Consider the following 27,760-nt stretch of genomic DNA (forward strand, 5'->3'; position numbering starts at 1 on the left):
TCCCACCCTTCACCAGAGACCTCTGCAGCTACCCTTCCAAGCTCCAGTGAACACTTCAAGCTTATCTTTTAGTTACCTAAGTAAATTAACTAACTGTTAGTTAATTGTTATTAAAAAAAATGGCAACGAATCGTTACTTTCAGCTTGTCTTGGTTGGAAAGACAGGTATCTGCGGGACCTCTCTGGAATGGAGAATGTGACCCCCTTCCCTCCAAATTGCTGTAACTTTAAAATTAAGGGGCTTTCAGGCAAAGATGTAGGAAAGGAGTAGCAGTTCTTTACTAGTATGTATAAAAAGGCAAACAAAAACAACACTGGCAGCAACAACTAACAGAACCAGATACCCAACCACAGCCTTCCCTCGGCTGCAGGCACTTCCCCTTTGCTGTAGTTCTGGTCGCAGCTGGGCAGGGAAGGGAGGCAGATAATGAATAAAGCAATTGCTAGGGAAATGTTAATTAAGCTGCACCAAGGAATACACTGGAGAGCTCAAGCACTGTGTGATCAGTTCTGAAGAACTCATTGCTGTGAGGGAGTCTATACAGGAACCAAATAGAGACTGAACAATGCTCAGTTTGTTAAAAGATAAATAAGAAAGTGATGAGAAAACACCCTAGTGAGGGAAGAGCCCTAGCCCTTAGACCCTTTCAAAATATGCAAATAGATTACACTGAGCTCCCCAGAATACAGAGATGGAAATACCTTCTTGTAATAGTTGATCACCTCACCCACTGGGTAGAAGCCTTTCCTACCTAAACTGCAACTGCCTCCAAAGTGGCTAAGATGCTGTTAGAACAAACCATTCCCAGATATGGGATAACTGAAAGAATAGACTGAGATAAAGGAACACACTTTACTTCAAAAATTTTACATTCTATATGTGTTGTATTAGACATAAACTGGAAATTTCATATCCCATGGCACCTCAAAGCTCTGGATGTGTGGAGAGAATGAATGCTATCCTTAAGAACCATGTTACCAAATCAGTGATTGAAACCAGCTCAGCATTATTATGGATCAGAACTGCTCAAGAAAGGACATAGGAGTTTCTCCCTATGAAATCTTATGTGGGTTACCTTATCTGGGAAGGGAGGAGGGCTTGCCAATGGCTGAAACTAATGACTCCGAACTTATTTGCAGGCAATTGCACTCTCTCTCACAGATCTTAGAAGAAAAGAGTTCTTACCACAAACATCACCTCTAGACTTTCACGTACACCAGGTAAAACCAGGAGATTGGGTTCTAATAAAATCTTGGAGTGATGCTGCCTTAACAGCAGCATGGGAAGGTCCCTTTCAGGTACTTTTAACAACTGAAACAGTTACCAGGCCTGCAGAAAAAGAGTGGTCTCCCGCCTCTCAAGTCAAAGGGCCGGTGGAAGCGCCTCCCCAAACCTGGACAGTGGTACAAGGACGTGACCCTTAAAAGTTGATCTTCAAAAGATGATTTAAAAGTGAACAGTCAAGGGCAAGACTGGACTGACCTCTGTATTTGCCACCAGAGAGACTTTTGCTCCACTGTGGGCTGCAATCCCTCAGGTGTTGAGCAGTGGGAATATAAGGCAAACCAGAGCTTGACAAAAGAGGAAGAGGAAATGGTGTCCTCATGCTGTGGAAACACTTCAGCAGGACAGAGGGGTTTGCTTATTAACTCTGGTATAGAAGCAGCAGTTTTTAGCTTGGATGGGTCAGCCGAGGAAGCAGGAACTGCCGCACGATGGCATTGTCTGCTGCAGAGAGAGGCAGAGGCTCTTCCAGCTCAGAAAACTCCACAGGAGCCTTCCCTGGGGGCAGAGCGCAGCATGAGCTCCTTGCACTCGTGTTCAGGATAAGGTCACACTGCCACTAGACTGAACTAACCCTCTCAAAATGGCTTTTTCCTGATGGAGGAATGTCTCTGTTCCAGCTCCTGGCTGTTTGAGCAGAACAATCAGAGCCTTGCAGGAACCTGCTCTTGCACTGCAGTATTGCATGAGGGGCGTGTCGCCTTACACTGAGGGACACTGCGAGCAGCTCTTCTAGAATTAGATGGTCAGGAATGAAATTAAGTCAACTGACACAAACATTTATTGGTAAGGAAGAAAACAAAAAAGACTTACTCTGCTAAAGATGGCTAGAAAAGACAGAGCAGGAGGAAGAAAAATGGGAAAGGAATTGGTGGGGGAGAGAGACGGAGGCCTGGCTTGGAGGTGGGGAGGGCTGGACACAGGTGGCCAAGGGACACAGGTGGCTCAGGGACACAGAGATGAAGCAGGCAGGATGTCGGTCAGGGATGCAGGGAGACGGGACAGATGTGAGGGCGAGCAAGATCCAGCGAGGGCCTCAGCAGGCTGGAGTCAAAGCAGAAACAAGACATAAAAGGCCCCCAGACTCAAAAAGAAAGTCTCAAAGTCCCCCCCAAAAGCAAAAAGCACAGTCTCCAAAGCCTCCCCCCACCCAAAAAGCAAGTTTTGAAAAAAGCCCACGGCTTGTGTTGCAGTTACTTTTATGCCCCTGTCTCCTCCCAAAGCCTGCGTGCTGACAGCAGACCACTGGCCCAGTGCAATGTCCCAGTGCAGTCCATCGGCAGAGACCTTTTGCCATGGATTGCAGAGTGTCTCTGGGGTACAGTGCCTTCAGGGTTCCCCTGCAGCCAGCCTGTCCCATGTGACACGTGAACTGGCTGCCAGACAAAGTCTCCCCAGAGGCAAGGCTTTCCTCCATCTTCTCCTCGGTGCCTCCTGGACATGGCACACATATAACCCCTTCCCCATGTGCCTCTGACAACCAGGGTTGAGACAAATCACAATTGGCTCTTCAGACAGGGTAAAATGCTGTCACTGGTTTTGACACTGATGTGACTGTGCCAGTTTCCCAATTAAAGGCCTCAATTTTCTCTTGTTTTAATGATTTAAGGTTATCTCCTCCCTTTTAACTTCAGTTGTTCCCTTTCTGATGTTGCTTGCCAGCAGCAGGGGATGTGATCACTGTACCTGTCCATGAGAATCTTTGATAGGATTCTTGGCAGCTCCCTCTAAAATTCGGCAAGACTTGGTTCTGTATTTATCTGAGGAGGGCTGAGGTGCCCTGGTTCACATCTGCCTGCTCATCCAGGGAGCTGTCTGATGGTTGTGCTGTTCAGTTGTTTCTGTAGAGCTTTTGAAGTCTCCTGCAGGCCTCAGTCTCCATAGCCCTGAAGCTGGAGCACGACTGGAAGATGTTTATTCTGTGTCCCTGATGCTTTTCACCCACAGTACCTCAGACCACTGAACACATATAAGATTTCTTGCCTGTCCTAAAGGAATGTTTTATTTGGATAGGGCACACACTTTCAAAAGTAGCTCACAAACCTTTTTGAACAGCTTCACATGGATTTCTTTTTTGATGTGCTTGCTTCCCATGAGCTGCTACCAGATTCTTTTCTTTACGTGTGTTTGTAGGGCACTGCCTTTTGTCTTCCTTTCTTCATGTTCCTACCCACGCTTCTCTCTCAAAATAGAGAAGGTTCAACACCCCTGCCACCACCAACTTGTTAAAATAAAAGAAATAACCCACAATGTTGACTTTCTGGAGTAGTGTTCAGCTTTTCTAGCTTATAATTAAGCTTCTCTTTTAACTTGATTAACCCAAAAGCAAATTTAACTTTTCTAAACTGAAGAAATTAAACACTTGAATTAAAGATTTGAAAGTAGTATAAGCCTATTCCGTTTTCCTCCTATGGGAGTGACTTCAAGGTGATTAGAGATCCAGCCTCTTAGTGCAGAAATTCCTTTTTGGACTACACGTGCTTGACAATCCTAGTGATTTCAAGGTCTCTGGGGAAACTTGGGTGACATTCAGCAGAAATAATTCTGATGCTGCAGCTCAACCAAGATAGTGTTGGTATTTGGATCTGATTTAGTAACACAATCCCCCTTCTTCAGCTGAGATTCCAGATACACTAGTCAGCATCTCCATGTTTAAAGAGAGATGCTGGCTCATTACCTGCCATGAAAGGACATTGCTTAGCTCATGATTAAAATATGAAGCCAGAAGGTTTCTATATATTTTTCTTAAGTGAGGAAAAAAATATCTCTCTTTGTAGTGCAAAATACCAATACTCCTAGAAACCTCCGTTTCCTTTGTCCTGACTTCACATCCCATGTTACTTCTTCCTAACTTTTATTTTTGGCTGTAGATATAAACTGCATTTTGAATTATTTCCTCAAAGACTAAGGCAAATGCCAGCACTTGAACTGTAATTTACAAAGACACTCCTGCTGAGTTCCAGATTCTTGCCTAAAATGGTTTCCAACTTTTAATTTAAATCATCTGATAAATTGACCAGCTAGACTTTGGATATAGTTAGACTTTATAATTACCTCGAAGTAAGGGGAAATCAAACACCATTTTACCCTGAAAGAAAAAAGATTTATCCAAAGTGCCCAAGTTTTCTTGCAGGTTTACTTACACTGGATAAAAAAGATCAATCAAGTGATAGTTTACATGGTTACCCAAGTGTGTTATGTCATACAGGGAGATAGCAGGTATGATCTAAACTCCCACAGAGGAAGATCATTTAATGAGGACTTTAAAACCCTCTACTGATGTCTCAAAAAGACAGAAACTCTTGAAACACGCAGAGATCACAATCAGGCAGTGCCAGGACATTGTGGCAGTAAGCAGTCCTCATTTTCATCCCTTAACTGGGACTTCAGAGTCTTATGTAGCCAAGTCCTGCCATTCATCTTTAAATCCTTCTTTCATCACTTGTTCATGATAGTTCACAACTTAGCAATATTCTAATCCATCCGCACAGTTTCTAGAGGGAGAAGAGCAAGAATGCTGCCCCTCTACAACAAGATGTGTTTGCCACAATGAAAGAAGTTTGAGAATGCCCTACGTGCTCCCATCTCCTGACCTTTTCTCCTCAGAATTTCCAAACACACTGACAACCCCTGGAGTTTATTGGACCAGATCTGATTTCTCAAAAGACTGGAGCACTGAAGAATCATTTTTCTTGGTTGTAGCCTGGAAGGTTTGCTATGCAGCTTTTACATTAATTTTGTCTCCAGAAATCACCTTTATCTAACATTTAGCTGATTATTGTTGAAAAGCACATCTGAAATTATTCTAATTCTTCTTCAAAATCCCTAAATTACATCTAGGCATTTTTGGTAGAATTGCTTTTGTTAAGTCTAGGGCTTGTCGGGCTTCAGTGATCTCAGAGCTGGGGGAGGTTAGCAAAGCTTGGGAAGAAGGATGTGATTCTGATAGCAGGCACAGAGAATGCAGAATTTACAGGCCACAAGGACACTGCAGAACTCCCCAGATAAGGAGGAAACTAACAATGTCAACTCAGCAAACCATGCTAAAATCATCTCCAACTGGGTAGAAGGCAATTCAGCCGGGGGAATATTGCAACCACCACCTCACAGCCACCGACCCAAGAAACCCAGTGTCTGAAAAGAGAAAGACTAAGCATGGGACCAATTAGCATGGGAAGCCAAAGAATCATTTAACCAATCAAAGGCAGAATACCAGTTAATAAGAGAACCAGGTAGCTTTTAGCCAGTGAATGCTGATACCTGTGTTTACTAAAATGCTGTGAAGTTTTGATGGTCAGAGAGCCAGCCACTTGTGGCTTACCCCCCAGCTCCCTACTTTGCACAAACTAGAGCAGAAAATAGAAATAGCTCGCCTTGGTGTGTGAATTGGCACCGTGCAGTGGGCAGCGAGCCCACACTGGGGTGAGAGAAGAAACAGAATGGCACAGTCAGTCCTCTTGTGTAGTTACACTGCAGTCAGCAAATGGTCCAATTTCAGACTACAATGCCTTTTTTTTCCATTATCTTCCAGTACGGTGAACTACAGCTACAGATGGAATAACTACATAGAATCACAGAATCATAGAATGGTTTGGGTTGGAAGGGGCTTTGGGTTGAAGGTTACCTCGTTCCAACCCCCTGCCGTGGGCAGAGACATCTTCCACTATCCCAGGGTGCTCCAAGCCCTGTCCAACCTGACCTTCGAAACTTCCAGGGTGGGGCACCCACATCTTCTCTGGGCAACCTTTGCCAGGGTCTCACACTCACAGTAAAGGATTCATTCCTAATATTAATTCTCAATCTACTCTCGGTCAGTTTGAGGCCATTCCCCCTTGTCTTGTCCCTCCAGGCTCTTGTAAACAGTCTCTCTCCATCTTCGCTGGAGCCCCTTCAGGTACTGGAAAGATCCACTTGGGTAGCCCTGAAGCTTCTCTTCTCCAGACAGAATAATCCTAATTCTCTCAGCCTTCCCAAAGTCAAAAAATTGCAATACTTATCCTAGTGTTATTATAAATATTTCATGCCATGCCATTATCAATAGTATAAGCTTACCCAAAGAATTTCACTAGTATGCTTAGCTATAAAATAAGGAACTACTTCTCCAGGTGAACATGGCATTAAGATTTTTCAGGCCCATTTCCTAATTTGTGAGTTTACTTATTAAAATCAGTATCAAAAGAAGACAGATGTGGTTTTGGTTTTGCTGTGGGTTAACTCTGACAGGCAGATAAACTCTATGCACTTTCTCATCTCTCCTCTGCAGTGGGGTGGGGCAGAGAGTCAGAAGGACAACACTGAGAAAACGCGTGGGTTCAGATAAAGACAAATTAGTGAGCGAGGCAAAGCTTTATGTGCAAGCAAAGCAAAATAATGAATTTATTCTCTGCTTCCTAGGCAGGCAAATGTTTGGTCATTTCCAGGAAAGTAGGGCCTCAGCCATAACTCCAAATGTCCCCTTTCCTCCTTCTTTCCCCCAGCAGTCCTTGCTCAGCAAGATGCCATGTGGAATAGGATTCACCTTCCGTCTGGGGGGGTGTCCCAGCTGTGTCCTCTCCCAGCTCCCTGTGCACCTCCTTGCTGCTGGGGTGGTGGGAGAAGCAGAGAAGGCCTTGACACTGTGTAAACACTGCTCAGCAATAACAAAAACACTGGTGTGTTATCAGCACCGTTGAGGTTGTAAATCCAAAACATGGCATCACACCAGCCACTGTGAAGAAAAATAACTCCACGGCAGTAAAACAGAATACAGGTTCTGAACCTTGCCTGCAAACTCAACTGCATTTATTCAGTGAAAATCCCTGTTTCTACCAGCCCAAGTGAGATGCAACCTAGAAGCTATGTAATGAACAGTTCCATTAGCATCTTAAGAGTGCTCAGAGGAAACCAATCTCCTAATAAGCTGGTGTTTATGTTTGGATTTATGGGGGGTTTCTTTCCTCCATAGGGAGAGTAGAAAAAATACAAGGAGAGTAGAAGAGAGTACAGCAGCGTGCTCAGTTGGTTTATTAAAATCAGTGAGTTGGAAAACAGTAAGTAGCTGTGGAACTGTGGAAAAGAGACTATTAATAGACCATGATAAAACACTCCACAGAAAACACAGTTATGCTAAAGAGTATCCTTTTTCTTTCTGCAAAAGGCCCATCACAGAGGGCATAACCAGGGTGGTACAGAAAGCTGCATCAAGAGCTTGTGGGGGGAAAGAGAGTTCTTTGTGTTGTAATACCTGTGGAAATTCTGTGCAGTGACAGAGCTCTTGCAAGAGCTTTAAATTGGTACAATGCCTTCAGGTTTAAATTCAAGCTAGAAGCATCCCTGCTCCCACAGCAGCAACCTTTCTGTCACTGCTCTTGGACTGCAGCTTCAGAAACAGGCAAAACAGATCTCAGCTTAGAAAACCTAAAAGCTCCCTTTGGTTTCCTGGAGCAGATTCAGGAGCCACCTGTATTATGCATGTAAATACTTAACATGAAAAAACCAAGAGCCTCAAAAAGGCAAAACAGCTTGGTAATTTGTAGAAAGTGACTTTGATCAAAAATAAATGTGTTAATAGTCTGAAGATGACATTCACACTGTTCCTGGTGATCTTGTGCACTGTACTGTAACAGTGGATAACAATTGGACATAGCCAGCAGGATAACTGGATATGCTTTTCAAACTTATGCTTAGTATTCATTCAATTATTCATTGAATTCTCATTCTTCTGTACACTTCAGCTCTGCTGTAAACTTCAGACACTTTTTTTTCACAAGCTTCTAACAAGTTACTCTGGATCCATAATTAGTGAGATCAAATTGAGTCAAAATGCCAAGTGGGATTACTCTTTCTCAAAGCCTGGAGTCACACAGAATGAAGCAGTACTTAAATCATCCTGTGCACCCCATACACATAACAGTCCAGTTACTGACCATTGTACTTACAAAGGGAGACTCAACATGTGCAATCATTTTTTTACTTTTGCTACAAATTACCTAAAAGAATAAGCTACAAATAATATCTTGAACCTGTTTGAATTCAGGGATGTCATTGCAGTACCCTAAAAAATTCTAAGGGTACCTAGTGCTGTTGCAGTAATACAAGAGAACTGTAAGTGTATATTGCTAGTTGTTATTCATATTAGGTAAAAATGGCTCAACTGAGCTTTACAAAGCAAGAAACAAGTCATGGAGAGTTGAAATTATGGCACAAGGAAGTGTAGCCAATCTGCTTTTTATGAGAGATGCTCTTAAGCAGTGGCAGTAGTAATGTACTCATCTCCTGTAACTTTGCTCCTTGGGATCTACTATCCACCTCTGCAATTTTTTCTGACCTTTTTTTTTCTACATTTCCTCAGTTGAGTACCAAAAGAAAACACAGAACTTCAATGTTACTACCAAAATAATGTATATTTTTTTCAAAATATACATATGCATATGCCCTTACTTAAAAAAATATGCAGAGCTTTTAGAAAACACAGCAGAAGTCTTGGAATGTATAGAAAGTACAAGATATTGAACAGTATTTTTGCATTATACTTCGTCAGCCAAATAAATGGATAGTAGGGCTTGAGGAGCAAGGATATAAATGAAGTTTTGTTAAAAGGGCTTATTTTGGTCTCTATGTGATAACTGTCATCACCATGATGTAAATACTTCACAATCTATTTAAATTTTCCTAAGTTGTATTATTTCATGATCAGCTATGATTTATTGAATTTCTGTTGTACTCATCACTGAATTATCTGAGCACAATCTCCGAACAAGACAAATGGTAAAGTAGCAAAGGGCTGCAATAACTGAGCAGCCAACAGGATAAATCATGTATTTGCTTTGCCAAATCCTCTGTGAGTGCCTTCATTTCTTTTCCTCTTTAGTTTAAAATGCAACACATTTTCATTACTTCTGATGATGCCAAGGAGCTCTAAACTGCATCTGCTGAAGGGAACTGTACAGTTCTTTTTAGTGCCTATGATCAGAGAATTGCTTCATTGCTGCTGTGATTCATACAAGAGCTTCACCAGCAAAAGAAAGCCCTTGGCTAAGATAAAATAAAATAATACAATTGTCCTAATGTACATCAACCTTAGGAAAGGGAGGTCTCTCGTTTTTAAAAAGCCCAGACAAATAAATCTAGCATCCTTTACTCTTGGAGATTCCTTTGGAAATATGTTTGTTAATACATTCTACACAGGGATACAGGTGAGAAAAGACACTAAACCAATTTTCCTATTGATAGGAGATGTGGACTATAGGGCACCACAACAGCTTAAATAGGTGTTCTGAACATGTTTTCAAAACATCAGTTATTTCAGATTTCTTTTTGGCACTAGACAGAATTCAGTGACAATAGACTGCAAAAAAAACAATGTTTTGGAACTCAATGTATTAAAAACTGCCTTGATAATGCATTAAGACAGCCAGAACATACATCACTATGATTTTCTAATTTAATTTATAACTACTAGAAAAATAAATAATTTAACCTAACAAAAATGTTTCTAATACTTTATTCTAAAGACAAAACATGATTTATGCTCCGGAGAAAATTACTGAGATAAAAATTGCATTCTAACTGAGGATTTGGTTTTGCCATTTCTGTGTTACTTCCTTTGAGCAAAGTGATTAGCCCTTATTCAGGTCTTCTTGTTCCTGTTAAGAATGGAAACTGATACAAAGACATCAAATCCTTCTTGAACACAAACCTCGTTGTTATCCCAAAAGGAAGCGGTGTCAAGTACGTCAGGAGGATCTAGTGGGGAATATTTCTTGTGCACAATGGTCCAAAGTTTGTTTGGTTTGCTTTAGTTTGGTTTGGTTTGGTTTCATCTCCACACAGCATCAAACCTTGCATTTAACTCATCTGCTTCAGTTTTTGATTGACCACTGGGTCTGTGTTTCCCGTAGCAGCTTCAAATTCTTCCTCTAACTTCCTCCAGAATTCTGGCAATACTACAGTCATATTTATCCTGAATGGCTGCTCCACACCATTAAATTCAGGCCTGAACCCTCAAAACAGTAAATTCAGGCCTGAACCCTCAAAACAATCTGATGTAGTCATATATAGGTTCCTTTGCTGAACAAAGAAACTTTATGTTCTGAAAGTAAAATATCTGAATCGAGAGGAAATGTTGACTGCGACTGCCAGCATCTATCCACAAGTACACTGCTCCATTTCCCTTCCTTTCTGCACTGCATTTTAAACATCACTTTCTCAAAGAAGAGATATCCCCAGCTTGACCAACAGGTACAGAAGGGGATGAAAGAACTCTTAACTCCCTTCTGCTCAGGTTCTCACAGCATGTTCATTAATATTGTCACTGCTTGTGTATATTCATCAAATCAAGTTCTGTGTTTTCACTTTTGCAGGTCCAATCTACCAGCTGCTGAAGTCAGTGGAAAGCCACCATTGGAATGCTTTTACTGAAGGCTTAAGTGATATGAATGGCCATCCTGCAGACTGGTTCTAGGGTGGTTAAATTTACAGTCAACTGTCAGAATAAATCCTGCTTTACACCAGTGTATGCTTCTGTACTGCATTATCAAATATTCTTAAAGAAGTGCTCAGGAATTAAATCAAACAAATAGAATCATGATTATGCAAGAATATCTGCTATACGTTACTCCGGTTGCCACAACTGACCTGTGCAATTACTGGTTCTGCCATACATCACGTTTCTACAAAATGGACATCCTTCAACATTTTGACTTGCAAACAGTACCCAGTTAAGGGATTTAGGATAAATTACTTTTGATTCAGGACCAAGGGGTACTAGAGTTAGCTTTAAATCAATATGGGGAGGCTTAATCAGAAGACTCACAAACCATTGCAAAACACATGCAGTTTGGAAGGCCCAGATTTACTTCTTTGGCTGTAGCAGACTGCTGGAGTGATGCGAGTGAGCTCTCCCCTAGTCTCTTCATCATTCTGGATGTCACTTAGTTGCCATATGTTATCTGCTTTACTTTCCCCAGTCACTCTCTGCTTCACCATTCATTTGAGTTAGAAGCGTAGCAAGATGCCAGCAGAGTGAATCATTTGGAGACAAGTGCATGTTATTCTTTATTCAGCTGCTGCCCGCCTGGTCATGCATTCAAATGGCCAGATCTAAAGTGACAGAACCTTGTATTGCCCATTACAGCACTGAATTAGCCAAGTGCAGGGAACAGGGAGGGGATTTTCATGGTATTACCAGGGGAGCGAGGGAGGAAAAAAGGTTCCTGATCTTTAAAACAGTTTGATCTCTCCACACACTGATACTTGAAAGGAAGTGAATGGCATTGCTTTAATATGTCACACATAAAATTCTTGATGGTGTTAATGAGCTGGTTCTGAGTCTTTGTCAAAACATATCTTAAGGACAACTTAAGTGGTGTTTGAGGCATCAGATTACACTTTTGATAAAATCTGCTTGAACTTCTTGAGGTAATGGACCTAGAGAAGCTTCCCTGAGGCTAGTACTATTTCTCCTTTGTTCCTAACATGTATTAATTTATTGCTTCATTTATGGCAGGCTTAGATGACAAATTCTCAGAAATGGCCTTTTAAAAATATGTGATCTAAAAGTTTTCAGAGACTACAGAGAAAAAAAGCCCCAAATTGCAAAGGAATATGAAAATTCTCTCCATTCCTCCACTGTCTCACTTTACTGGTAATGGAAATTAACAGTATATTACGTGTTATAGCTAAGATAGTTCCAAAATTTTTGGCTTCCTTCAAATACTTGAACACTGAATGACCCAAGATGAAATAAATGCACATTGTGAAATTGAGGAGTATTGATGAACTCAGACCACTACAACTCCACAGCCTAAAGAGAGGGTGGTCATAATCCCCAACAGATGACAGAGAGGTTCTGAAGCTTCTGAAGGACTCAGTTGCTGCAGGTGGGGGTGGTTTGATGGAAGAACTGTGCCCACAGGGAGGTCTGCAGGACCACTCGCTATACACACTGCATGCTGCAGTGAATTTTGGAACTCCAAATACATGCATCATTGTAGGCTGATTACTCAAACCGTGGGGCCATCCACAAATTGGTACAGGGATCCAATACTGAACTCAATTCTCAGACACTCCATCAGCATCCATGGAACCACAGCTAGTGATCCCCCAAAATCCACACTCAGCTGCCCCGGGGGAGGCTGCAGGCACTGACCCTCATTAACACAGAGCTAAGTGGCTGATGACTGAGCCTCTTTAGGGACCCAAACCAGGACATTCCCAGGATGCTCTGGTGGGTGCCTTGCAGGATACCCTGTGCTCATATTAAAGGATTTAGCTTCCCTCAGGAGCCAGCAAAGACCAGCACTGATCACCAGGTAAAGATCTGTTGTATAAAGGCTTAAAAGTGCTCTACAGCAGAGTCTCAAGCTTGTGTTTCTCGCTGCAAAGGTGTGTGTCAGTCGTGAGGCAGCTGCCCACCTGCATGGTTCTGACGCCAAGAACGCTCACTGAGCTGGGCCCGGGAAGAGCTTCAGGACAAGGAACAGGAACAGGGAAGGTGTGACTCTGCACACTGGGCTCCCCAGTGAGGATCAACACCCAGGCGTCTCGAGTGGAGATTTAATCCACAATGCCGTGAGCTCTGGGGCACGGAGGGCGGCCGGTCCAATCAGACAGCCTGGCCTCAGACTCAGCTCAACAGGCTTCAGGCTCTGCGCTGGCCTAAGGTGACAGTGGGGCTGACAGTGACAACCTGGAGAAGAAGAGACTCACTCAGGGGTGATCTTATCCCTCTCTTCAACTACCTGCAAGGAGGGTGGAGCCAGGTGGGGATCGGGCTCTTCTCCCAGGTAGCAAGTGACAGGACTTACTAAAGCTGCACGGGGGGAAGTTGAGGCTGGACATTGGGAATAATTTCTTCACAGAAAGGTGATTCGACATTGGAATGGACTGACCGGGGAGGTAGTGGAGTCCCCATCCCTGGAGGTGTTTAAGGACTGGACGAGGCTCTCAGCGCCACGGTCTGGGTGACAAGGCGGAGATGGGTCACAAGGGTGGACTGTGTGATCTCAGAGGTCCTTTCGACCGGCCTGGTTCTGTGGTCGCTGCCGGGGGCTCTGCGGGCGCTGCCCGTGCCGGCGGGGGCGGCGCGGGGCGGAGGGCGCTGCGCAGCCGGTGCAGTGCGGCGGGCGGGCCCCGGCGGCTCCGCGGCCATTCCACACGGCGGCACCGGCCTCGCACGGCGGCAGCGCGGGAGCCGCCGCAGCCGCGCCATGGCCAAGGAGGGAGCGCAGCGAGCCGAGGAGACGGAGCAGATGATCGACAAGGAGGGCGGCAGGGAGGCGGCCGAGGGCGGCGCGGGCGGCAGCCTGCGCGCCGGGGACGCCAAGGAGATGCGAGCCGTGGTGCTGTCCGCCTTCGGGGGGCTCAACAAGCTCCGCGTGTCCAAGAAAGCCATGCCGGAGCCGCAGGAGGGCGAGCTGAAGATCCGCGTCAAAGCCTGGTCCAGTATCGCTCCTCGCCCTCTCCTCCCCGGGGCGCGGGCGGGTGCGGGCTCCCGCGGGTGCCGCGCCGGCGGCCGTGCCCTGCGGCCGGGCATCCCTGCGCTCGGAGCGCGCCCCGCGAGCCCCGCGGCCCCCGGCGCCGACTCCCCTCACCTGTGGCTTCCCCGCGGGGCAGCCCCGCTCCCGGCCGCCGCCGCCCCGTCCCTTCCCGGGAGCGCCGGGAGCGCCGCTCAGCGCTGAGCCCCGGGCTCCCCGCTCCGGGGCGGGCAGCGGGGTTCGTGTGCGCTCGGCACTGGATGCGAAGGGAAGAAAATCGTCAGTGGTATTTCACGCTGCCAGCTAGGAGAAGGGGAGGGAAAGCCTGGCCAAGTGCGTTCGGGGTTTGGGTTTCTGTGAGAAATGTGGATGCCAGATTGTGCGTGTTTCTCAGCACCTGTCTCTTTCCCTTCTGACACGCTGGCTGTTGTTTTTCTCCTGGGAATCACTTACTTAAGTCAGCATCCTTTTTCATCCGAGCTGCTGTGGCAGCGTGGCCAGAGCTCGGGATAATTTCCCAGTGTAAGTCCCTGTGTGCAGGTGACAAGTGGCTACAGTCTGGCAGCATCCTGAAATGAGCTTTCCTATATGGCTTTCTTTTCTTTTCCTTTCTTTTTTTTTTTTCTTTCCTTTTTTTTTTTTTTTTTATTTTCACAGACAAGCAGAGCAGACTCTTCTTCCTAGATTGCTGGTTCTTAGTGCACATGTTCCTTCATGAAAATAGGATTAATTTTTTTGAGTGACAGAAGCCACATTAGGATCTTACTACACAACTTGATGTTCCCCAAAGACTGAATTAATTTTGCCTAGGCAAGGATTTATCTTCTGTCGTCCTCCAAGCTGAAGGCCAAGTTGTTTACTTTAGAAGGAACTTGTGTTAAAAATGTTACTGGTATGGGGGAGTGAGCTTGTTTTGAATCATGTATCAGTGGATCTGCTTCAGACTTGGAATATCCTGGTAGGTTAATGTAGCCGAGTGTCTTGACCTGTTCAGATACTGTACTTTCCATCCTGTTCTTAATGAGGCTCATAAAGTTTGTGCCCATTGTGAGTATTCCTCCTACCAAGGTGTTGCCTATGAAAAGTAGTGATATTCATTAATCTGCATGACTACTAGTAAATAATGGGCTGGGATTTTTTGCATTCACATTTGGTATTGGTTTGTTTTTTTTCCTCTCTACTAGCCACAATTGGAAATGCAAGAAATTCTGTGCTAAGTTAATAGAACTAATGGTTCTTGTTTCCTGAGTGTTTTTTTTCCCAGCTATTGGGCTAACAAAAGTTAACATGCAAAACTAAGAATGTTATTAGCACATGGATATATTCCTCTAAATGTGTCAGGGGTTTACAGCATTTTCCAGTGCCTGTATGAATTCCACTTTCATGAAACCAGTAGCTGTGTACGTATCACACATAGCAAGCTACCTGCACGAGAACACTTGGCTGCAAAATAGAATTGTGCAGCCACAGCTGCAGCTGCTCTCCAGGGCTGCAGTGTCTGTGAGTTGCAAGCATGCTGTTTGACATCAGCAGACCTGCTCAGCTGCTCCACAGGTAACTGCCAGGTTGCACAATGCCCCCTGTGTTTTGGAAGCTTCCCTTCGTGCTGGAGGAGCCTGCAGGCTGGAGAGCATCTGCTTGTCATTCCTGACAGGAAATGGCCAGAGGGCTGAAATGTTACCAGGTCACCAAAGTGTGCTTCCAGGCAAGGCAAAATCAATTTGCTGATCCTCTTGACCCAAGCCTGTAAATGCAGAGGATTGATTGGGATGATGATGGACTTGGGAGACCGAGGGAGAGAGGGCTTGGCTTTGCCCAGGGCAGCGTGCACAGGTTGATGTGGGCAGTGCTGAACACACGCAAGATGAGTCGTTCCACTCATCAGTACTTCTTACAAAACACATATCTGTTGAATCAGTTTTGTAGTTGACCACCACTAGAGATGATTATTATTATTTTTTTACTCAACAAATTGATGGAGAAAAATAAGCTTTATTTGAAGAAGGATATGCACATGCTTGATAAATAGTTACACCAAAAGAAGAACAAGTTCTGTGTGGTCTCTGAATTCCCTGTGGATAAAACCAATTGAATCACATGTTTAGACCCCTTAAGTTGTATGTATACACTTCGTAGTATGGTACTAGAAATGGAGGAGATGGAGGATATGCTGCTGTTAGCACTAAGCCAGATGAATAATTCTTTTGAAGGTCTGGAATATCAGTGATCCAATTGAAAATGTGTCAGCTGAGATGAGTCATGTGTTAGGCTCATTCAGTGACTAAGAAATGGAACAGCCATCGATGTCCAAGCTGAGTCACAGCTTCTGCATATTTCCTGAAATAATTTTTGATTGATAATGATGAAGCAGTTGAAGCTCCTGTGTTTGTTTGTATTGTAATTTGCAGGCAGCAGAACGTTGGGATACAGAGTGTTTAAAAGATGAGACAAGTAGCTGGAATGCACAGAAGCCGTATTTCAGATGGGTTGTGTGAATAAGCAACGGTGTCCTATGATTACCTCCCTCTACTGTTCTTTTTTCTCCTATAATTATTTCTTCCTTGTACTGCCGTACATGTGCATTATGAGGAATGAGGCAGAAGTGACCCTTCTGACTCTGTGACTGTGAGATAAAGGCACTTTAAAAAAACTGGAGCAGATAAAAGAAATCCTAAGTGTAACAGAGTAGCGGAAGAGAATCAGTGTTGCTCCTAAAGGCAGTCTGTTTATTTGGTCTTGGTTTCTGCATAGAAAGCATGAGACCTGATAATTTTAAAACTCTCCTTTATGTATAGACATGGTTGGTTTTGGTTTTTTGGGGGTTTTTTTGGTTGTTTTTTTTTTTTTTTAATTTATTTTAAGATTGGGCAGTTTGCTGGCTGTGGTTAAGAGCAAGGATTTTAAGAATGCAAAACTCGATGGTCCTCTTGTTTGCTCTGTGGCTTTTCATTAATTTCAGTAATTAATTTTAGTGGATTTTTACAGTGAAATGAGGAAGACAGATCAAAAGCAGCACCTCTCCAAACCGTGTCATGGAGTGTTCTGCATGATTTGGGATTTTGAAATGGAAGGTATTGGGCATCCTCAAGTGTGTGGGATGGAACAAGGAGAAACAAATTGACTGTTGCTTTCTACATTAAAGAAAAGGGAAATAAAAATGCAGCAAAACCAAACCACAAAAAGAGACAATAATATTCAAGGTCCTCAAAAGGACTTGGTGTTAAGGTAGAGCATTGCATACTGAGAAAGTCGGATTCAGATTCAAGGATACTTCCATGTTTGATAAAGTCTGCCTCCAGTAATGCACAGTTAATCCAGTCTATGCAGGTCACAGAGACATCCCTGCTCTGTCACAGGGAGGTTCTTGCAGAACCCCTATGTCAATGTATTGATCTTGATAATTCATATCCTTCCCTATTTTCATTTACATCCAGCTCTTGATTTAGTATTAAAAACGTGCTGTGTACTGTTTGTCACTGGATTGCTTTGCATTTACACTTCTCCCTCTGCATATGCCCTTACTTAAAGTTCAGGAGTCACTTTCTCTGGCTGCACACCAGAGCAGGCTATCCTGGTTTGCAGTGGTACAAGAAATAAATTGTGCTTAATCTCTAAACCTACCACTCTTCATGAGACATATTTTCTTGTGATGTTCTGTGCAGTCAAACTTTCCTGAGTGTGCTGTTGATTGAATCCCAATGAAAGAGCTGGGTGTCTTGGGTGTAGTTACAAAACTTGCCATCCATCTTTAGGCCCTCTTGGTTATTCTAAGGTAAGAAAAAAAAAGCTGAGTTGACCAATACACCATAATCATGCTTTCAGATCTACTGATCTTCAAACTTCTCAGGTAAAATAAAACTTCAACATGAAGAAGAATAGGAATAAAGGCTTGTATGAGAGAAGCAGGGATGCCACAACATGTAAGAATAAAGGAGGTGAAAGTCAATGAGAAGAAACTCTCTATAAAGTGACTAGAAGTTATTAGAAAGCCTGGCCAACACAACAAGGTTCAACTAGTAATTAAAACAATAAGAACATGTGACTTGATTATTGTTTACCTTGTGTAGTGTTTTTTCTTCCCTTATTACACCTGTTCAAGTGTGAGGTCTTGTAAGTTCATTGCAATAGAGATGAACTCCCAATACAACTTTGCTGCCCTTTGTCCCCCTTTGAGGAAAAAACAGATGGAAAAGAAATGGAACTAGGACAGAACTGGACTGCCAGAATTATGTCATTAAATGCAGAACTGAACATGTGCCTTTTCAAAAACTGTCTGACAATTTACTTCATGAGAAGGAATCTGTCTGTGATCATTGTGATAAGCAAAGAGCAATGGCCTTTGCCTATCCACCTATCTCCTTCTTGCCTACTTGTTCTGACACCACGGGGTGTGTTCCTGCCCAGGTTCCCTCATCACAGTCCTGCCTCCAGCTGCCTTTTCTTGCAGGAATGTAGGGAAAAGTTAACTTTTTGTAAAACGCTTGCAGTGTGGAAAGATGTGTTTAAAAGACCATTGCTGAAATTAGTGTACACAGACAGTGGTTGCCACCAATAGTGCTGTGGGGTTACTGGGTTTGTGGTTTGTTTTGGAATTTGTCTGTTTGCTTGTTCCTCTTCTCCAAACAATGGCTGCCTTGCAGGCATTTTGCCATTTGGAATTTCTCTTTCCTTTCAGCATCACAGTGGCGATGTAGGAGGTGGTCTTACCCCCTGGATAAGAAGCCATCTTTCCAAAATAATTTCAAATTTGCCAGCTTAACTGTGTGAAAACCCCTCTTAACCTTCCATATGGTTGATACTATAAGCTTTGTGTGAGTATGGTGAAGGTGGTGGGTTCAGGTTGCTCCTAAACCCTCCACCACAGTTATGAGTGCTTACATTTGGTGGGATTTCCTTCCCCCTCCCCAGTGACCTACATCCCATGAATGCCATGCTGTCGTTGTGCTAGGGCTGGGTGTCTGCTCTCTCTGTTAATTTGTTGGGTCTGCTCAGTCCGTCTGTGTCTTGATTAGTACCAGACTAAGGCTGTATCTAATAAATCCTTGTGCCCATCAGCAATGTGATGTACCCAGGCAGTTGCTGGTATCCCATGTGTGAGTAGGACTGGCTGTGTGCTTGGCTAACCATAAAAACAGGGCTGTGTTTTGCAACAATGGATTAATGCCAAAGTGTATTTCAGCTAGTCAGGAGTTTTAAAGTTTTAATATGGCATTAAGGCCAGTAATCAATATATGCACATGGTAGATAAGTGGTGCCTTTTTTCTTATTTTTTTTTCCTGTGACTGTCTAGAAAACCACAAAATTTTCCTTAATAAAATTGCATACAAAAGCCAATGTAAAAGTGCTTTAGGAGTTTTGCAAAGCTGAGACTTCTGGGAAAGACCTGTATTTTTTCTGAGCATCAAACCTGAGGACTTCAAAGACCTTAATAACTTTTGAAAAAATGTACAATCATGATCCAGGAAGGAACAGTTTTAAAACAAAAGCCTATCTGGTACCTAGTGAGTTCGTACCAGAGTTTGGACTCCTGCCTGAGACAAACACAAGATGCATTTCTGGGGTCACATCAAAGCTTAGGACAGTTAGATCATGTAGCTCCTAGCCCAAAATAACTATAATGTGGGAGGCTTGGGGTTTTCTTCTTCAATTGACCCGGCTTTACTTGCCAGCTAGTGGTGCATTCATAGCAATCACAGCGTTTCACTGTATTGAATTCTGAACTGCCCTTGTGACTGCTGAGCAGTCTGGGGCTGCTGGCAGCTGTGCTGTCCTGGCACGTGCACCCTCTGCCCAAGGCTCAGCATCCCAAGAGTGGGAATCTCTGCTGGCTCCCAATGACCCTGCAGAGCCTGGCTTTTTCATGCTGCCCTGGAGTTTTCTGGCTGTGCCGTGCCATCACTCGGGTCAAGTTTTCCTCCTCTACTTTGATCTGTGGTAATAGTCTTGATTTTATTTTTTCCGGTGTTTTACAGTGGTTTGAACTTTATTGATTTGATGGTGCGACAGGGGAATATTGACAACCCTCCTAAGACTCCGCTTGTTCCTGGGTTTGAATGTTCTGGAATTGTAGAAGCTCTTGGAGACAGCGTGAAAGGATTTGAGGTAATATTTTTTTTATTTTCAAAGTGAGAGTTATAAGTCTCATATAAATAATCGCCAGTTTCTAATCCCTTCTGCTCTGCCAGTGACAGCAGCCTTCACCACCCTGTTGAGATTTGAAAGGTCAATTTTTCCTTGCTGCTTCCCAAGCATGAGAATGGCCTCTTTCTGAATCCACCACTGCCATCTCCTTCAAATCCTTCCTGAAAGTCACTTAGTGCCATGTGCACATCCTGATGGCTAAATAGGAACTGGAAAGCATGAGTGATGTCCTTTAATAAAATGAAAGAAATTAAGTTAACTTGTTAAGTTTCCTTTCTGGGCCATGTTTCCTGTCATCACTGCTCTTTTGCTCAAAGCCCAGGTGCTGCTGGTTCTGGTTCCAGCTTTTGATCTCGAGTTAACAGAGCCCTGTTTACAGTAAGCATTACTTCTTACAACTGTGTGCATTAATGAGGTGCAGATTAAATTAGGATTCTGATTCTGGATATAGGACTTAGTCTGATTGCTCAGGAAAATTTTATATTTCACCTGACAGGCTGTGATAAATGACAGATAGTTGATGTATATAGTAAAGTTCTCATAAGTGGTTATGGGCTCTTTGGTATCTCTTATGGCATATAAGCAGCATTTTGTCCTGCCTCCTATTCTGTTATTTGTACTAAACATCTATATTCACTGCAAACTTGCATTTTATTGCCTAAGTAGGTTGAAAATCTTGGAAATAAATCCTGAGTTAATACATGTCAATCCTTAGTTATTTGCAGAGTCAGTCATGTCAAAAGGTAATCAAGTTTTCTGAATTCTTATTATATCTGGATCTTAAGAAGATATAAATATTTTTATCTAAACCCAAATTTTTTCTCTTCTGAAACAGCCAGAATTTGTCAGTTGGATGAAGATAATGGCCAGTTTAGTTTCAACTATGGTTTCAGTGGTGAAATCTTCTTAGGGGATTTGTCTCAGTTCCCTTCCTGCCCCATCTCTGCCTTGAAACAAGTTGCAATCTTTCAACGTATTTTGTTACAAACGACAACTGAATGATAATTTTGCCATTTGAAAACCTTTGCTGCTTCAGTAGCTCTGCTCTAGCATCTGTACTTCCTAGCTGTGCTCCAAATCGAAGAGAATTCTCTGAAAGGAGAATATTCTCTAGAAAGCCTCTGCTCCAGATCAGCACTCTCATTTTTAAAGTTCTTACTATTTTTAAAGGGCATCATAAGGCTACAGCATATGGTGCTTGTTTGAATAACGCTGCACCTGACTGGATATACTGTGTCTCTTTTTAAAGTGACTTCTTTGTTCTGACTGTGGAGCACACTTGTGCGCTGGTGTACTCCTGTAACTGAAGCAAGTGGGATTTTCCTTTTTGCACGTAGCCTTCACAGCCATGGCTGTGTTTGAGTGACCTAGGAAAGGGGCCACACTCAGAGAGACTGCTGTGCATGGGTATGAATCCATCAGCAGGAGAACGTGCCGTGAGGATGATGGAAGAACGTTCTGTGGGTTTCTTGATGGAATTCTTGCACAGAGTAGGGGCACACCAGATGCTTGGTGTCTCCCCGACATAGGTTGTTACCTCTGTCCACAGGAATGGCAAAGATGCACCCTGTATCTTCTGACCTCCTTTCCCTGGGTGGACCTCTTCCAGTTCAAGCCCTCCTAAAATAGGTGTAATGCCTGTTCCTTCTCCCATTAAAAGAAAAAGCTGTTTTCTGGTGGTAACAGCTGTATCAGGCTTGGTCTCTCTCCAGTTTTGGGGATGATTCCCAAGAAATGAGGTCTAATCTGACTAGGCTCTGAATAGTTCCTGTGGTAAAATGTGGTATTTATGTTACCAAGAAGTGCCTTGGGAATCACCAAGAGGGACTTCTCTGCATTCTTTTTGGTAATCATTTATGATTTATGGCAAGGATATAGGGCATATTAACATCTGCACTAATTAATCCTAGCAGACTTTCTATTTTAGAAGCTTCTCTAAGACCAAAAGGGAGCCACAGAGTGATTACCAGTGAGGCATTGTTAATTTGAATGTTTTTCAAAAGGAGGAGGCATTTCAGCAAAATTGGAATGACAGCTCTGTTTCAGCACTCTTATTCTAAAAGAGACAAGCCTTCAGAACTGTCAGCAGCCCCTTAGCTTCGAGCAAACCTGCAATATCCCAAAGCAAAAGTGATGACTCAGGAGACCAAAATGTGCTTGTGCTGTAAACGTGTGCCTGAAGGCAAAAGTGTTGTGCTTTACTCCATACCTGTAGTTCCTAAAGCATTAGAGAGCATTGATAAAATGTAAGAGAGTATCAGGCAGATAAGCAAAGTTATTTTAGAGGGACAGCTGCTGTTAGTTTTAGTTAAAACCCAAAGGCCTGGAGTTTGATGCTATTCCTGTCTTGTCCCGTGGCTCCATTGCAGAGCTCCTTTCATGGCTCAGGTTGTTTTGGTTGGTGTATTCTAGAAAGGAAAAGGGTCTAAGGCAAGGTAAAAATGCCATGGGGCTGCTGGTGGCGAGGAATTATTGAGAGTTTGTAAGAGTTGTGCCTGTGAAGATTTTAATACACACTGGCCAAATATTTGCCCAGTGTGGCTGTCCCTTGCAGACCCAGCAGCCCAATTTCTGCTTTAAGGTGAGTGTTGCTTTGCCTTGTTGTTACTCTTGTCCATCTGAGAAGAGTCAGTATCTCACTTTAAAAACCTGAAGCTGCAATGAAGGCCATATGCAAACAGTTGAGCTTGATGTGCCTGGACCTCTGAAGGGTTCCTAGGAGCAGCCAACTGTATCTAATATTTACAGAAAGCCTTTTTATCTCCATAGTGAACTGTGCTTTCACTACCATATATTTTCAGAAGAAACTGAGCAGAGAAATGTTGCATTGAAAGATAATATTTTCATTGCTCCTTTAAATCTTGTCAAATTCACTTTGTAGATTTAACAGTGCCTTAAAATCCAGAGGTATATTTTTGATGTTTAAGGTGGCTTATTTGAAGGTGTGTAACTAAATTCTGCTCTGACACATGGCTGTGGAGATTACAATCATGGATATATCTTGGTAGAATCAGTTAATAAGATGATAAAAATAGAGAGTGGGTACAGATGGTGTTATCTTCTGAATGAGAGCTTTTGCAACCCTTTCATGTGCTTCATCTACCAGAGCACAAGGCCTTCCCTTCTCAATCCACAGAGAGGAAAAGTAGCTCTAAATTAGTGTGATGACTTAGAAAACAAAGTGAAAATTATCCTAGGTATAATTTTCTTTATTCCATGCTTCTGATCAGTATAATTATAACCTTTCCCCCTCATCTCTTTCTCTTTAGCAAAATTCCTGGTTATTGCTAAGAATGCTGTTTTCATTCTTTACATTTGTTATTTGGGAGCTCTGCTAGCAAAAGATGATCTGCATTAGTGATGATAGAAGACTGCTCTATCACAGAAGAGTGGAGTAAAAAAAAAAAAAAGTAAAAAAAAAAAAAGGAAGAGGTGGCTTTAATTTCTTTTGGTTATTTTTGTTGACATTAAAAACAGTACAAGCCCAAAGCTGAACAGCTTAATTGCTATTTTTCCAAAGATGTGGAGCACCATTTTGCCCACAGTCAGGCAGTGACCCACACCTTGAACAGGAGACTTGCAGGTCTCACAGGTTGCTCTCTACAGTCTCAATTGCAGTCAGATCCTCAACGTTGCTTTCTTCCTTGTTTGTAGATTGGAGACAGAGTCATGGCTTTTGTAAACTACAATGCCTGGGCTGAAGTCGTGTGTACCCCAGTAGAATTTGTCTACAAGATCCCAGATGACATGAATTTTTCTGAGGCTGCTGCATTTCCCATGAACTTTGTAACTGCCTACATGATGCTGTTTGAGGTTGCTAACCTGAGAGAAGGCATGTCTGTGCTGGTTCACTCAGCAGGAGGTGGGGTGGTAAGTTGGAACTTCTCTTCCTTTCCTGTCGCTGAGTAACTGAAAGTCTGATGCATCTTCATTCCTGAAATGAGCTAGAACCTGCAGTTTGATGTGATAGTCCTCTGTGTGAGGGATTGCACTGGCAGGAACTGCATCTTTTTTCCCATCAAAATGCTGATGTGAATAGCTGGCAGGAGCTTTTGGTGAAATAAAAATGTTATGGCTCTAGACTCTATGAAAAAAATCTCATGGAAAAACCCCTACTTGTCTCAAATATTGCATTCCTGAACTTACACGTTTTACTTCTACGTTAAAGAAGGGTGTAGTGAAAAGAAAAATAAGCTCCCTGCAAAAGGTATTTGTATGTAACCATAATCCTCTTTATAGTAAATGCTCCTCTCGGAACACTCCTGCACATATAACGACTGAGTGTGTGTGGTGCTTTCATTGTGAAAGATTTTCTTTTCCCCTTCTTTAGAGGGATTGAAAGCAGTGAAAAGTTCTCATGTGAGCCCTGAGAGAAAGGTACAAATTTGAAATTGTAGCCAGTGGTGGCTGCTGCATGTTGGAGTTTGGATCATTCCTGAAGAGGCATTGTGTGGCACAGGCAAAGGATGAATTTGTGGGAATACCAGGCCACGCAGTGAAATAAAGAGTCAGCATTTTGTGTCACCAGTTCCTTAAAGTATCTTTTAGGAAAAATCTCTTTCTTTTGAAGGTATTAAAGGTTTGTGCAAGACATTGGGATATTGACTGGGGAGTTTGTTTACATTTGGAATTATGCAGTCCTTTTTCATAAGACAGATTTTATGAGCTGAGACCATTAGCAGATAGCAGCCTTTGAAACTGGAGTACCTTTTCTGTTATGCCTATGTTCTTGTTATGCCTTATTTGTGCTAAAATAATGTTCTGTTTTCTGCTGAGGTCTGGTGGGCAGCCCCAAACACAGCCCCAAACACGCCATCCTTAATTCTGCGCCCTTAGCCCTTCTTTCAGGTTCTCATATAAATGAAGGCTGTAATCAAAGGAATAAATTCATGAGTTCCCTCTGCAAGGTATTTTTAGCCAGCCATAATCCCAGTGGCAGTGAAGGGTTGGTCCTATTGGAACACTGGTGTAAATGAATGGAATTTATAATCGTATTATGCTCCAGCACAGTCCAGCCCAGAGTGCTGTGGCTGACTATTGTTCTGTAGTTCAGTCTCTTCCTGTGGAATTCAGGGCTGCTAAAGCACCATGAGGCCACACATCCAGGGGGATATTCTACAGGAATCAAAGTCTCAGCTGTAGCTCTAAGGCCATTTGCCCGCCTGGCACTGTACAGACCCTTTGTAGGCCGAGCATACAGAACTGGCTCCAAAGCAATCCCTGCAGTTCCTGTGGATCTAGAGAAGTTGGACCCCTCCTCCTTTTTCAGATTGCTGTGTTTCTTTCTCTTTCTGGTCTCACTTGCCTCTGTTATTTCCTCCTTCTTTTCCTGAAGGACTGGTAATGCTCTGTTACTGCCAGTTCTCCCATACCTTCTGCTCTAGGGCCCAGCCTCTGTGCTGGGCTGTTCCTGGAAGGAGCTGCTGGCTTCCTCTCTCATCCCAGCTGTTCAATGGGCAGCTTTTGGCTGGTCCTCTGCCGTGGCTGCTCCAAACCTTCTCTGAGAAAAGCTAAAGGAAGGATGGGTCCTGCTTGGCTGCCAGGAGAACAAGGAGAAATCAGATCCATCACTTGCTAAGTAGTTGAATAAAGCAGATTTTCCAAGGGAAAGGCCAGACATGCAGGAAGAACAGCCAGGCTGGCCAGTAAGGGATGGAGGGCCGTGTAGGATCCAGGGGGACTTTAAGGAAGAGGGAGACAGGACTGGCCAGCCTGCAAGCCAGGATGCTGATCACTGTCCCAAGGGGAAGGGCCTCGCACAGCCCCTTGTTTCTTGTAAGGGAAGAGCATGGAGAGCAAGAATTTGAAATTTTCCCATTGCTTGATAGGTTTTCCAGGTAAAACATCACTCTGAAGATGAGTGGATTTTTTTTTCTTTCTGCTAAGCAGACATAAAGATTTCAGAGGGGTCTGCGTTACTCTAATAATCTGTCTGTTAATCCTTTGAAAAATCTGACAGTTTCAGATTGAGCTCATCGTTCTCACCAAGGTCTTTGTTAATGAACAGAAAACTGGCACTGAAGCTGCTATAGAAAGAGTTATTTTTGTGCTGCTGCTTTAATGTGTAGAATGCCCTTCCCCACTTTCAGCAAATCTGTCCAGTTTGTTTCTAAATGTCAGAGAAATTCCAGAACACTTTAATGAGACAATAGGCTCCCTGTGGGACTAGAAGTTTCTAATTGTTCATTTCTCATTATGCAAGATCATTATTTTAGCTGCTTCAGGCAGTTTATGAAAAAGAACTTGTTGCTTCGAAAATGTTTGTGAGGTTCTTTGTTCTGGCTACTCAGTCCTCTTTAGGAGGATCCTGCAGCTTTTTCAAGAAGTGGAGACAGGGAAAATTCTCTAGGACCTCTACCCTTGTGTATTATCTCAGTTTATTTATGTGGCCTTCTTTTGTTGATAGATACTTTTGGCAGTGAGGTAACTATAGCAATTGTCTTCCCATCTGTGCCTGGAGTGTGATTAGTGGGTTTGATGTCTGACAGGATGCTTTAGATAAGTCCGTTTATTTATTCCAGAAGTTCCAGGGGACATCAGAAGATTAGGGAGAGAAAAAGGAAACATACCCAGAAAACCTGTCTTGAAAAAGGTCTGACACACCTGTCCCTGTGTCACAGGCTTGAATCATGCTCCATGTACCAAACAAGTGCCTTCCCTACTCCCCGCTCCCTGGAGAGGGCATGGTGCCATCTTCCCTGGTCACGGAAGGAGATGTAGGGAGGCACCTGCTGTCCCTGAGCCAGGGGACAAGAGGACACCCCCAAACTCTGCTTCTGGCCCCTGGGACACTGCACCCTTCCCCCAGGGGAGGAGGAACTGCTGCAGTGCTTACAAGGGGGATTGAAGGGAGAGAAGACATTTGGTTTTCATAGGGCCAGCTTGTTGGTTTTGATTGCTTGCAAAAGGGGCTGCTTTGCCTTTCCTGGCTCTTTTTAACTCCTTGGGACAGGGGCAGTGGAGAGAGAGCGACTCTCAGCTCCCACCCTGGGCAGGGAAGGAGGCTGAAGATATTTCAGGAGCCTTCTCAGAAAGCACAGAGCAGGCTCACAGTTGCATTCCATGATTCCCTCAGGCTCTGACAAGAGATGAACACTTTTCAAGTCCTGCTGCTGGCTATGATCTAACAAAGTTGCCATTTGCTCCCCTTTCAGGCCTCTGCTTGGCAGGACTCTTAGAACTTCTGATTAAACTGTTAAATTGAGTAGCAGGGCAGTTCAATAATTAACGAAAAATAGAATTGTCTCATACAAATAGAGTTTAAATGCTTTAAGCTACAGAAATGTTCAAGTGCCCTTCTGAGCTGATTACAAAATTGGGGGGAAAGCCAGCTAACACTAAACATCATAAATAGACATTAATGCTCAAAATAATGACTTTGCAAGAACATATGACTTACTGTAGGACATACATTGGTCTGTCTTAACTGTGTATCACTGCAATTAATGTTTGAAATGACTGTAGGACAATAGAAGAGTAGCTCTCTTCAGAAATACACTCCCACATCTCTTTGAAGTGAAGCAAAGTGGCAACTGAAGAAAATACCCCAAAAAACCTGAGCAGTAGTGTGCACCCTGCTGGGACTGCTCTGCCCTAAAAGGCAATTAGTTCTTTAAAATAAAGATTCTCTAAGTCAGCGCATTCAGTGCAAGTCACAGCACAGGCTTGTATGAGGTTATAAAGTTTTGTTCACAATTATTTATGTAAACTGTTGAATTAGTATAAATACAGGACTGTTGTAGTAAAAAAAAATTGAAAAAAAATCCATTACGCTTTTCTCCTTGAGCTTCAATAAATCCAGTCCCTATTTCTGTGATATCTACCTGGAAAATTAATTCCTCCAGGGCTTTATATTTGTGAGAGAGAGCCATTATGTCCA

At 43.2% G+C, this 27,760-nt stretch overlaps 1 protein-coding gene across 1 annotated transcript in view; it reads left to right on the top strand.

Annotated features, from left to right (window-relative positions):
• Nucleotides 1-13,318: 13,318 nt before the first annotated feature.
• The window catches only part of VAT1L (vesicle amine transport 1 like), a 56,074-nt gene continuing 41,632 nt past the window's right edge, over nt 13,319-27,760 (top strand). Inside the window, exons 1-3 of the mRNA XM_038148249.1 lie at nt 13,319-13,703; nt 19,713-19,842; nt 23,536-23,751. Of these exons, the coding sequence (XP_038004177.1) occupies nt 13,474-13,703; nt 19,713-19,842; nt 23,536-23,751 (576 nt within the window). The 5' untranslated portion in view covers nt 13,319-13,473. The remainder of the gene's footprint in view (nt 13,704-19,712; nt 19,843-23,535; nt 23,752-27,760) is intronic.

The sequence above is a fragment of the Motacilla alba genome, chromosome 11 (assembly GCF_015832195.1).
Source record: "Motacilla alba alba isolate MOTALB_02 chromosome 11, Motacilla_alba_V1.0_pri, whole genome shotgun sequence".
Taxonomy (NCBI): domain Eukaryota; kingdom Metazoa; phylum Chordata; class Aves; order Passeriformes; family Motacillidae; genus Motacilla; species Motacilla alba.